Genomic DNA, 13,479 nt, shown 5'->3' with positions numbered 1-13,479 from the left:
GTTGGAATGCCTCGGAGGGAGTGTCTCTCCTTGCTGTCATGGAAACCGCCTCGATGTATAACTGAAACTGTTCACTAGGACAAGAGTCTGTTCCAGATGTCTGAATTCACATTTTAGCAGGAAAAAATGTTGTGATGTGTCATCGCCTGTTTACCTCCTTCCTCATTATGTGTCTTGACATGAAACTCATCAGAGAGGAAGAGATTGACATTCCACAACTGCCTGTTTCACTTTCAAACTCAAACATCACCAGTTTGAATTAAGGCAGTAAATAATCTCCCACATGTGCCTCACTGCTCTCTAATTACTGTAACTCCCTTCCTGTGCTCCCTTAAAACTGCACTGTTCTCCAGGATTTTTTTTCATCATCCCTCCCTCCTTCTCTAATCCTGTCTGGTTCTTTAGTGGTGGAGGGAGAAATTTGGAGAATTCTTTTCAGTGACCACACCAAACTATCCAGTCACATGCCCTTTTTTTCCCTTCCTGTCTTTCTCCTAAATAAGGAATAACAATTTGAGTGGGGAAAAAAGAGAATGAGCAGAGGGGCGGGCCAAAGAGTGAAATAGGAGGATGTGAAGACATCTCTCTCTCTCTCTCTCTCTCTCTCTCTCTCTCTGTCTTTCTGTTGAATGTGGTGAAGTCATATATTTCAGACCAGGGTGTTTGCTGTAATTACGTTTGCAGTCCTGTGAGGTACACTCAGCACTGTGTTGTAAGGAAGAAGAAGAGCGGAAAACACAGCAACACAAGACCTAACCCACTTGTATTCACCTGAAAGCTACTATACAAAGTAAGTAAACACCTTTTCTTCTTCTTCTTCTTCTTCTTCTTCTTCTTCTTCTTCTTCTTCTTCTTCTTCTTCTTCTTCTTCTTCTTCTTGTTTTCATCCCGCCTCATTCATCAATCTCAGCTTTCTGCGTTCTCGCTGGCACTCAAAAGATTTCTTTGTTGCTTTAAGTTTGTGGCTAACTCTGTGCAGGAATCCTAAAAATAAGAAGTATAACATTTAATACATCCCACCCTCGCTCTGTGTTTCCTTCCCTTTTCCCTTCGCTCATACGTGGAAAAGGGCTAACACTGTTCATTCTTGTGTTATGCAATTATTTTCCTTTTCTACCATTGCTCTCAGCACTCTTCTCATGTGCGAGACCTCATGGCTTCAGAGATTCAGCCAGTAATGTAATAATATGTCATTTCCTAGTGTAATATATGCTCTGAACACCAGGCGGCTCGTTCAGGATATGCAGTAAAAGTCTGCATTTGTTTGTCACATATGTTGTCACGTTTATGGACCATGGTAAAGTTTTATGTGCAGGCAAGTGCTTCAGACTGTGAGGGAACATAAAGAGCGTGACCCCAGTGGTATTTGGGCTGTTCTCACTCTCTTTAGTGATAAGATAGAAGTATAGAGTGCTGAATAAGCGGTCTGCGTCAGCCGTCGCAGCAGCTTGGACTGTGTAGAAACAACCATGTGAACTAGTAAATCCATTGTGTTCACATCACAAAGGTAACAGAATGACCTTTTAGCCGTTTCCTGAGTCACACATCAAACTGAGTTGAGATGGTGTTAATTTTACTCTGTTACTAGCAATGATATTATTTTATGCAGACCTGTTGCAATTACGAGAATGTTGGGAAACATTTTGTAACAGGTAACGGCATGGGACCACAATAAAAAAAGTTGAAGCATTCGGGCGGGGTGGGAGGGAGGTGGAGCTACAACTGGAGTTGCATGTCTGTAAAACACTTAACCCCCAGATGACACATAGGAGCTGATAAGTGGGCTAAAGCAGAGGGCTCAAAGTAGCAGTCAAGGTATTAAAGAGGTTGTTAAGGTAAATCAGGGATTAGTGGAAAAGTTTACCGAACAATAATTTAGTGAGAAAAAAACAAGTCAGTCACACCAGTATGCCGTTTTTCAACTCACTGTTGTTTGAATAATACTGGAATAAAATAAAAGCAGTTTACTTTGACTTGAAACAATTGATACACTGGAGGACATGTAAATGTTAAAATATAGTTGTTGTAGAGCAAGTTTTATATAGCAATGAGTAGCTTACAATAGTAACACCCAGTCACATTAAATAAGTCAGCCATGTTGAGCACTGCAGTACGCAGAGCAAATGTTTGCATCACAAAAGCAGAATAATAATCTTGTGGCAACACATTTGGACACATTCAGTCAGATGAGGAGTTTTAATGAGGTACTGAAATTAAACTGACATTCATTTGGCAATACGTTGATGGGAAATTAAAATGTGTTACCACAGCTACCTCTTTGTTTCCCATATTTAATCACCTCTGCAGCACACACTGCTGTTTATCCACATCATGGTGATTGTGTGGTGTTGTAGCTGTGACTATGATTACAAGATGTTTTCAGTAACTACTAGGCTGCTCCCAGTTGATATTTAAAGTGTGCAGGGCTACATAATCTTCCAAAACACACATTTAAACACCTTTTCAAACTCTCTAGTTCATTGGCGATGACCCAGTCTTGTTACATCCAATGAGCTGTTTGAGTTGTTCAGAGATCAGAGTGCAGGTGAGATTTAATCTGAAAGAGTAGAGTCTCTGAGTTCATTGTCCCTCGTTGTTCACTGCACGCAGAAATAAGTCCTGATGTTAGCAGCTGCTGGATGTTCTCTGGGCGTGACCGAACAATTCAGAATGAAACTCCAGTGTCTGAGAAAGAGAGGAGTCATTTACTTCACCCTTGTTGCTGTGACAAACTGGTTTAGGAGTCCCTTAGTGGGCAGGAAGTTGCTTCTCCCCCACATGCCCATGTAACCAGTGCAACCTCAGACAACAAACAGAGCCACCAGTATGATCTATGGCAGCAAGGGCTAAAGTTTGGAGCTGCTTGACACACTGATGATCCGTCAAACTATCAGCACATTGTGTGTGGGACTGAGAAGCCTCTGTTTTGCAAGATATGTTATATATATCTGTATAGATATGTATTTCTGTCCTTATATTGAATCAGTTTCAAATATAAAACTCAGATTCCTGCAGACAATCCAACATAGTTTGTCCCCAGATGCACATTACATATATTTGCACATTTCCATATATTTGCAGAACATAAACATACCAGAAATGGTATGCATACTTGCAGCAGGAAGTGAAGAAAAGTAAGAGCGGATCATTTTCCTATCAGCTATAAACATCTCCATATGCTATCTGGTTTTTTTCTAGTACTTCAAAAATGTCTATAGATTGCGTAACTCAATTATTCGGATCTGCAAAAGCAAGAGCTGTGGCTTGGCGTTGAACAAGTACCGTCTCATACTTTCATGTTTTAACAGGCCTTGATGGATGATGTTTGTCTTTTTGTTGTTGCTTAAAGGTTGTTGCCATGGTGAGCAGCAGTGTTGTTTTGTTAAGGGACCTGTATACATGACATGTTAGGGAGGGAGGAAGGAAGTAACAGCCGAATGAGCAAACAGGATGCAGGGAGCGGGGCGGTTCTTCTGAAGCCAACAGGAAGCTCATACTGCATTAATAAGTGAGATAGGCCAACCATAATTACTTACAGCAGGATTGTAATCCTTTAAGATGTTAGCATTACACTAAAGCATTTTCAGCTTCCAAGGTACAAAATGTCTTTGTTAAGTAAAGGTCTGGATAATAGAAATACAAAGCTTTGGTCTGTGGTTGCTTAAAGTTTGGCAAATACACTTGTTTGCTCTCTGATGAAGAGAAAGATGAGAAGATCTTTTTTTTTTCTTTTCAGTCTTTATGCTGAGCTAATTTAACCAGTGCCTGGCTGTCACTTCATATTTAACAGACAGGTATGAAATAGTTATTCAATCTTCTAATCTCTGAAAGTGAACAATTGGATTTCCCAAAATGTCAAACTATTCCTTTAAGCATCAGCATCAGATGCATGATTTCCACATTTTAATAAAATTTAATAAAAAAACTTTAAACAACAAAAGTTTGAATAATAAAACCGGCATTTGAACGAGGTGGTACCAGCCAAAAAAAAAACATTCTTAGTCTGTCATTTTTCAAATTAATACTTTCTCCAAAAAACAGTTCAACACACAATCGAAACACAGTCATGCACATATGCACGCATCAGGAAGAGAGTAACTATAATGCTATTTGTTCTGACTGCAGGCCAAGTGGGTGTGAGCAGGGCAGGGATTTAAATGTGAACATTCTGTCATCTATCAAACATCAATATTTAAAGAACACAATACGCTGCCACAGAGTGAAGTTTGTTCAGCTATCTAACACTATCTTTCCCTTCCAACAGGATCAGCATGTCAAACGTTGGTCCTTCCTTTGGCCTGTCCCGGGAGGTACAGAGTAAGATTGATAAGAAATACGATCCAGAACTGGAGGAAAGGTTGGTGGAGTGGATCGTCGCTCAGTGTGGCTCTGAAGTGGGCCGACCCGAGCCAGCCAAGGCCGGATTCCAAAACTGGCTGAAGAATGGATGTGTGAGTGTTGGGTTTGCATAAGTGTAAAAATACAGCATTGTAGTTTGCATTGTGTGCAGTATATTGAGAGGGATCTGCTTGGTTTGTCTAGGTGCTGTCTGAGCTCATCAACAGCCTGTATGCATCTAACAAGCCGATAAAGACCTTCAAGGCCTCCAGCATGGTGTTCAAGCAGATGGAACAAATATCCATGTTCCTCAAAGCTGCAGAAAACTATGGAGTCACCAAAACTGACATATTCCAGACCGTAGACCTCTTTGAAGGTAAGACAACCAGTAGAACTGATATTAATACAGCAGTGTTAAGTGCTTAGCAGAGTTACACAAATATGCGTGTGGAAATGAAACTGTATTCAGTGGCGAGGAGCACAGAGCACAGGTCACTGCCCTCTCCCTGTATTTGGTGTTTGCTCTGTTCATGTGTTCATGTGAGCTTGTTGCATGTCTCCAGGCAAGGACATGGCTGCCGTCCAGAGGACCCTGATGGCTCTGGGTAATTTGGCCGTCACAAAGGACGACGGATGTTACAAAGGAAACCCCAACTGGTTCCACAGGTGAGTTTGAGTATTTTGAACTAGTCTCTCTGTGGGGATTTGGTAAATCAAAGGGGGTTTCTGAGGGATGTGTGCCTGTATGTGTGCAGGAAAGCCCAAGAGAACAGAAGAGATTTCTCAGAGGAACAGCTGACCGAGGGCAAAAATGTCATCGGCCTGCAAATGGGCACAAATAAAGGAGCATCCCAAGCTGGAATGAGCTACGGGAGACCCAGGCAGATCATCAACAACCCCTGAATCTGCGCAGTGCTTAAACACTCCTTCTTCTACCCTCTGAAAGGCCAGCAAGGACCACGAGGAGAAATGTAACCTGACTGTTTGACAGGCTAAACTGGACCAAAACAGGGACCAATGAGAACATGTGCACATACTTCATTTTGAGTAGGCCTACACACATAGATACAGTGTAAGTGAAGTTAACTGAGCATTTGACATAGTAAATTGTAAATGATAGTTTTTTTTTAAAGGATAAGTCCAGTTGTTTTGAAAGTTTTAACCCACCTCCTAAAAATCAAATCAGCTTAACTGCAAACCAAGATGTTATGTTTCTTACCTTCCAAACATCCAGAGGCTTCAGTTTATTTCAGTTCCTAATAAAATCAGCTTGCATTTCACATTTACTTTGCTTTATTCTTTATTTCAACAGCTACATCATTGCAGCATGCAATTTCTAAACTCTGTATATTGCTGCATTCAAGGACACTCTGGTTTCTGACATTAGAATATTTGAAATGGATGAAACAACCAAATCCATTATTTATAGTCACTCTGTCCGTCGGTGTTGCTGTTCTGGCAATGTAGCCCTCAATTCTCAGACGTCAGGTTGTACTTGAATGCACCCCCAAGGAGAGTTTTGAAAAGGTTTCCTGCACACAACTGCAACACAGATATAATACAAAAGTAAGAAGAATTAATGATAGAGAGAAAATGTAAATGTTAAAGTCTTTATTTTTTGTGCACTGAAAATGATTCAAACAAGTAGCAGCCTAAAAGGTAAGAAGTGCAATGTGGTTTACAAAGTTAAGCACAATATTTGTAGTCAATAGGCTGCAACAAACAAATCCACCAACATAGTCAACTATAAGTCATTTTAGAAGGTGAATTACCTGGTTTAAAAAAGTTTTAAGAAAAACATAGAATACAGTCATATTTGTTTTGCCTGCTCAAAACACAATCTGCATTTAGATTTGTAATCAATATGTCGGACCTTCTTTTTAACGTTTAATACGTGATATATAATAAGAATGATTTTGAAAATAAAGTTTGATTTTCCTGTAAAAAAGCCTCTTGTGTGATTAATAGATTAACAATAGAGATTAAGAATGTAGCAGGCTTTGTCCACATGTACTGATAACACTATTGATCAATCAAAATAACTGCGCTGTGTAATTCTTCATAGCCTAGTGGCACCAGGTAAACATTAAAAGAGATTAACTAATGTACATAGCAACCCATGATAACATGTCACAGTTTCTGCAGGTAACATTACACCTCGCCTTGTTTGCTTTAAACCTGAGCTGTACTCCATGTCGAGATAAGCAGATGAAAAAAAAAGACAATCTGCCCAAATGTGGGCGGAGAGAGAACATGATGTGCGGGAGTGATGACGGCTGGGGATGAAGCCTGGATTTTTCCTGGCCAAGCTATGCCTGGTTGGATGGAACGAAGGAAACAAGGGGGATTCAGTGGAGGACGATCACTGTCTCCTGCCAAGGTTTTGTTTATACTGTGTTTTTTGCTTAAGTACCGACTAAGCTGTTCAGCATGAACTGTCTCAGAAAAAGGGCCGGAGATGGAAAAGAAAAGCAGGAAGGAGAAGACAGACAAAGAATAAAGTTAGGTATGATGAGAGAGAGAGATTATAGAAGGAACAACAGGAAGAAGTGGTACGTTTTAAAACAGAAATGTCCAGGTGGAGTCAACCCCAGGAGATTAAAGTGTCTGGGGTCACAAGGAGAAAAGGTCAAGAAGGAACAGAGGACCTCAGATATCAGAGAGCATTTCCAAAAAAGGAGTGGTCATTGCAGTAGGGGGGCAAACACAAAGACTTCCTTCCTTCCTTCTTACTGCTTCTCATTCTTGATCTGCTAAAAGGAAACTGTGGTTATACATTTTACACGTAGGCGTACATTGATATATTACCAATTCATAAAAAAAAAGTATGAATGGTAAACAAATGGAAAACATATAGTAACCAGGTCTACTGTACAAGTGGTGTTGGCATATTCTTCAGTTCAGATTCATTTCATTTTTGGTTTCTATAAACCATTATTTTCACAATAAAAGCATTAGAAAACTGCTCCTCATTACATGCTTAATCACTGTGCAGACACAGCTATATTAAATAGTTCCTAAATACTTTTTACAGCACCTATTTGCCTCCGATGGAGCGAGATCATTTCCTGTTTGTAATGTCCTTGGCACTAAAGCTTACTCTACTGTTGATGATGCCGCAGGACATTAGTCTCTGTGGGACAGCGGCTGGTTTTATCATCTGTAGTTTAGATTATTCTAATTGCCAAAAAGTGTTTATTATTTCAACACTAATATTTATTTCAACACTAGCACTTTCAACACTAACTTATGTGCTTTGGCATAAGTGAGACCCTTGAGTCTCACACTGCTCATCACTTTTACCCAATGGGTCCGTTAACATAACACACCAGCTTTTTGTCCCTGCAAGACATTTTTCCACTGGACCTCGGATTCCTTTTTACTGGCTGTGAACTGAAAAAAATCACTGAAAAACTGCTTTAAGACACAAACTTTGTTTATAACAAGTGCAGGCCAGGTAAGACAACTATAAGACAATAAACAAAATCATCTTATTGAATTCATATTTGACATTTAATTGTTATTTAGAACTTTGTAGTCATTGGATGATCGTGATCTGAAATGCATTACACTGTCATTTCATCACCTTTCATGTCTGAGGAGATAAAAGCTGGTGTGAAATCATTATTCATTGTGTCAGGAGCAATGCTGAACAGATGACTGTTAGTTCATCATTTATTGAGGACTTGGCTAACAACCTTTAGCAAATGTAATTTACTCCCTGACTTACATCAGCTATTGTTTGTTACACTGTAGTGGAGTGCAACTTGTTGATGATAAATGCATGAATCGGTTGAGTGATTAGTTAAGAATGAATTCATCATGAATTGATTATTTGAGACTTTAGGGAGGAAAACTCCTTGAGCAAAGATAATTAACTTCTGAAAGCACTGCAGTGGAGCTACTCAGCAAAACACTGTGTGTGTTTATAAGTACCTTATTTCTACCTCAAATTAGACACCACGTGACTCTGAGGTGGAGCATTAGGGTAAAACTGATAAACTCATATGTTAAAATCATATTTCACTTCTGACCTGTCACTGTGGAAGGCAGCGGAAATTAATGAGACTAATGAACTCCCCAAACAAGCTTAAACAAAGATATCACTCTACTCTTTTTTTAAAAAATCTTTATCACTTACAGTCTATATGTTTAAAGCATTTCTACAGCTAATTTGTAACGGCACAGGGATGCGGGACCTTTTTGACACGGGAGCTTTTATTTTTCATTCCATCAGGGTTTTGATGAAAGCGTGGAAACACCAACACACCACTGGCCTCACTGCAGAGGAATGCACTTTGCTGCCATACAGGGGCATAACAGGGGCGACGATTAGCCTTGAGGTTAAAGAAGTTGCCTTATGACTGGAGAGATGCCAGTTTAAATCCTAAGACTGTCTGTGAAAATATGAATGTGGAAGCTCATTTATCCCCTTGTTTTAACTGTTGAGCAAAGCTAGGTGGAGTAGGCCTCACTGCTCCAGTGACTTCAGTACATGGATGTAAAACATGAACTGGATATATCCAGTTCCGCTGCACCACCCCTCAAATTTGCTGTATTGACCACTTGCGATGTAGCAGCAAAATCTCCCTGCAGCCCAAAAAAGCCAGTTTCTCAATAATTGACAGGACACCTTGAACTGCAAACATCACATTTGACTTTCTGGTATGAATTTGTTTCTGTGACGTCATCACAATGTAAATATATATATGGCTGAGGTGAGACGAGCGGGAGAAACACTAATGTGCATATTCAGTGGATCACATAACCAGAAACTAGAAACGTTTTTGACATAGGTTCCAGGTGAGCAATCTCACAATGCTCCATCAAAGCGCCATCTTTGGGTCGGCTATCGAGTTCTTACAAAACATCCATGGTTCAGTAGAGAGCTGACTCCATTACCAACCAAAGGTCATTTAAGGGTTCTTAAAATTACTCATCAGTTTTAGCTCAAGAGGAAGAATGAAATGTTGCACAACTTAAAAAAAGAGGTACAGGAAAAGTGAATTTTTCTTATCAGTGTGAAGCACAATAACCTTTTGAGCCACCATAAAAATTAATGTGTAATTGTTTAAGGCCCATATCTGATCCAGTCGGGTTGAACTGAAGTAGCCTGGTCCAGATCTCAAGACTTAAATACATAAAAAGGACTTTCAGTGTAATTATAGGCAAGAACTAATGTTACAGTTAGTGAAGACAGTAAGGTAGGACACTGATGAAGATATCTGAGTGAAAGGTGAAAGAATCTATCGCCCGCTAATGTAGAGTTCTGATCTCTGGCAGCGGTGCTTCTAGCTTGGCCCGAAACATTACCGCAGGGACTGTCCTCTCGGGAAGAACATTAGCACCAATCATTTCAACAAGTGCTTCAGTTTACATCAAGCAACAAATGGCTGATGGTGGCGTCAAATCAGAAAATGCTTCACTGTGTCGTTCCAGAGGGCATGGTCAAACTTGTTTAGTCTGTCATTCAGATGTTTACCACTGGAGAGCTGACAACAATCAGGCTAAAAGCTGGAAGAAGAGCCGGGGTATCTACGCTGCACGGCTGATGAGCTGATTGGCGACCGGCGTCCTGATTGCTGATTGCAGGCAGGTGTGCAAGCAGGGTGAAGCTGGAAGCTGGGTAAAACTCCAGGAAAGCTTGAGTTATGGTGTGACCAAAACAAGTTCAGCCTCATTCCTATATCATTTTATTTTCCCTGATTCACATTTACACCTTTTACCAAGAGCAGGCAGATTGTTGTATTACACAGATATTTTCTAGGTTTAAATGTCACACATCTTAACATCAATCAATATTTCATTTTGACAAAAACTAATCTCATCCTACAAAAGATGTCCTTCCATAGATGAGAAGGGAATTAAATTACAGTTTTCTTTGTAGGCATGTATGGTTTCCATGAAATGTCAGGAAGAGATATCATGCCTGAGGGACAAAAGTCACAATGCTTGTACATAAACCTTAGAAATAAAGTTACAGAACAAGTGAGAATATGAGAAAAACAGATTTTTAGCAGTTTAAATAGTGCTGAGAGAAACAGCCTGATTAAGACACAGTGATTGGTGTTGGCCGAGAATAGGCCAAAGGGCAGCGTGTCGATCTGTCTAGTATTACGCTCTGAACTACAATGAAACACAAAACATTCGGGTGTTAATTGACAGCAACAGCAATGTTAACCTGCTTTGGTTCGTATGCAGCAAGGTGAGGTCGGTCGGAGGTCATTAAGTGGCTACATAAGGCGGCAGTCAAGAAATGATTGTCCCGAGGGTGAAAGGCTGGGTAAGAAGGAAAGCCTGACCCTGACCTGAGACCTGCTGAATTAGCTTTAGGACCAAGTCAATTATGGAGAGTCGAGCACAAAAAAATCTATGGGTATAAATGGATATTGATGACCTGGTCACAGAGTAGAAAGACCCTCTGGAATTCTTCTGAACCATTTGAGCGAGGCATGGTGATACACGAGCCGCAATGTGGGTAAAACAGGTCTTTAGACAACTCCGGTGGCAAATTATGAACCAGATTGGTTGTAATGTTTGCACTTTAATCACCGCTCACTTGCCTTCCAATGTGATTTCATAGAGGTGTGATTTGCGGTGGAGTATGGTTTTCATGATGGGGACGAGCAACTGTGTTTGTGAAATAGAGAGGCACTTAGTGTGAGTCTGCAGCTTTGGAGACTCAGTATGGTTAAGCATCACATACGATAGACGTTGCCTCCAGGCCGAGGTTAACATGCAGACTATATATGTGTGTGTGAATGACTCACTGGCATGAATATCGTTGATGCAAGAACCACAAAGGAAGGTGCAGAGGTGTGACCTACATGCGTATTAAGCTCTCTGCGGCTGCATTGAAAGATAAAAGGGTGGGAAAGGTAGGTCACAGGAGTGTCAGGTGTAAATGGTGAGTAATCTGAGTCAGGAAGCAGATGTTTCCCCTCAGAGCAATATAAAGAGAAATATTGAGATCTGAACCCGCCATTCTAAACGCCATGAGAGGAGAACAAAGCTGTTAAGTCAGCGTGACAAGTTAAAAGATCAATATTCGCTAAATATTCACTTTAATCCTCAAGGGTCACCTGAGTTGGTGGCTAAAAAACTCTTTTTTATTTGACTTTGAGCTGCAATTTATTAACTGATCAACCGATCGTGGCGGTCCATACCTGCTGCAGTGAAGCTGTGAAGGGCTTTGTGCAGAAGAGAAGGAGTTCCTCAGTGACCGAGGTATGAGCAGGATAAGGTTTTTTACTGTTGAATATTGAAAATGCCTCTGAGAGGTGTAGAAAAAACACATTATAGACATACCTACACTCAAAAGAAAGTGATTTATTCTGATTAAAAGGCTGCAATGTTTTACAAAACCCTTGGCTCTATTCAATATGTTACTGCTTGTGCCTGAGAATGTGCTTCACATTATCATGTTTATTGTCACATTCATCTTTATCAAATTACATTAATGTTCTTGTTTCCCCTCCATCATACTGTATTTATTAAAATAATAAACATAAAATAAATCTCCACATGCTCTTTGCTCCACTGTATTACACTGTGCTCATGAGGGCCCTCACCTGGCTGATCCTGGGTACTGTACGTTAATATCTCAGTCTCTTGGTGATGGGCAGCAAATGCAGATTTCTGATGTGTTTTTCTAAACTTCTGCTTCTATGATGAAAACAACTTCTGTATTTCATTTCCTCTGAAATCACATAATCTGATTGTGAAGTTAAAACATGTGGACTTTTAACTCTTGACCAGGAAACATATCACAAGGTTCAGAGCACATGGCACTGGCACAAATATGCACTTACATCGCTCATCATTTATGAATGCATGACCATCATCTGAGAGAAATCATACATAAATTGCGTTACATTGCACGGTGATCAAAGAGTTCAACACACCATGAGTGAAATTTAAACCTGATAAGCCACTTACTTTTAAATAAGTGAATTAGATTTTCTGAAAGATATTTTTACAGAGGACATCAAGTGAAAGTACATAACCAGTACACCAGCCTTATGTACTTCACTTTCTTTGTGCTGTATTATTAAGTATTTGTAAAGCATTAAGTGAGCCCTTGATTGGTGAGAACCTGTATCTATATTCCTGTTCATACAGACCCTTAAGATGTTGTGTTACAAATACCCAACACTGCTCAGCTTGTTAGTGCTGAACAAAAGCCAAGTTTTTAACAGGCCAATAGAGCAGGAACGACACGAAAGGCCAGATATAGATTTTATCAGGGTGGTGCCAACTGGCCGTTGACACATCTGTCAATGTTTATGCCCGTTGCAATTAGAAAGTTATAATTTCCCATTCAAACTGTGTGGTGATAGACGAAGCATGTCATATATTAATCTATGGTCAGCATGGCCACTTTTAAAAACATTAGATGTGGATCATTCGCAGTCTAAACATATATGGTTTAGAGGTTAATGTTCAAGCTGTGGACAGATTGTCGGATTTTTATTTCACTAGATGATTCATTTCAGGTAATGCAAATTTATGAGACATACGTTGATTACGTTCCCTTCATTTTTTACACAGTTTTAACCCTAACCCTCTTGAGATAGAAAATCTAGTGAAAACACGAGCTTTAACTCCTCAGTCATGCCTGTGTCAGACGCATGAACTCGTAATGTGAATCCAGCCATAAAGTCGTGTTGTTTTGGGCTCCAGCTCGATGTGTTAAAAATGCGTCAAACTTCACACTCTGTCGACAGTCTGCAGTACAGGCCTCCATATGGACCAACTATTTTTTGCCACACTGGGACAGTTTTGGGTCACAGTTAAAATTAACGAGAGCAACATTAAAAGTGAGCAAATGGTTCATTAACTATGTATTATACAACTTGCCAACGCCTTACTATATCTTTGACGAGGGCGTTTCAAAACAAGACTCTGGGTCCTTCTCATAGTTGTCTGATAAAATGGTTCCCTCTGCTGGTGAGTTTGTAAACGCACAGTTCTACAAATCTAAATCCTTGATTTTAGAACCACAACAGAGATTTGTGCATCTTCTCCTTTTCTTTAAAAATTGGAATACAATCACTCATAACAAGTAACAGATTATGATAATGAGCAAACTTAAAAAAAAAAAAAAAAAAGAAACACTCCCAACACGTGATTAGATCCTTC

The 13,479-nt window shown here is 39.9% G+C and overlaps 1 protein-coding gene across 1 annotated transcript; it reads left to right on the top strand.

Annotated features, from left to right (window-relative positions):
- The first annotated feature begins 605 nt into the window (after positions 1–605).
- On the top strand, positions 606–5,618 carry LOC129113194 (transgelin-like). The gene is made up of 5 exons (XM_054625392.1): positions 606–790; positions 4,265–4,451; positions 4,543–4,714; positions 4,902–5,004; positions 5,094–5,618. The coding sequence occupies exons 2-5, from the start codon at positions 4,272–4,274 to the stop codon at positions 5,239–5,241; spliced, it is 603 nt and encodes a 200-aa protein (XP_054481367.1). The 5' UTR covers positions 606–790; positions 4,265–4,271; the 3' UTR covers positions 5,242–5,618.
- The last annotated feature ends 7,861 nt before the right edge of the window (positions 5,619–13,479 follow it).

This window comes from Anoplopoma fimbria, chromosome 24 (genome assembly GCF_027596085.1).
Source record: "Anoplopoma fimbria isolate UVic2021 breed Golden Eagle Sablefish chromosome 24, Afim_UVic_2022, whole genome shotgun sequence".
NCBI classification, from domain to species: domain Eukaryota; kingdom Metazoa; phylum Chordata; class Actinopteri; order Perciformes; family Anoplopomatidae; genus Anoplopoma; species Anoplopoma fimbria.
Note: the sequence above shows the minus strand (reverse complement) of the source record. Positions and strands in the feature narration are given on the sequence as shown.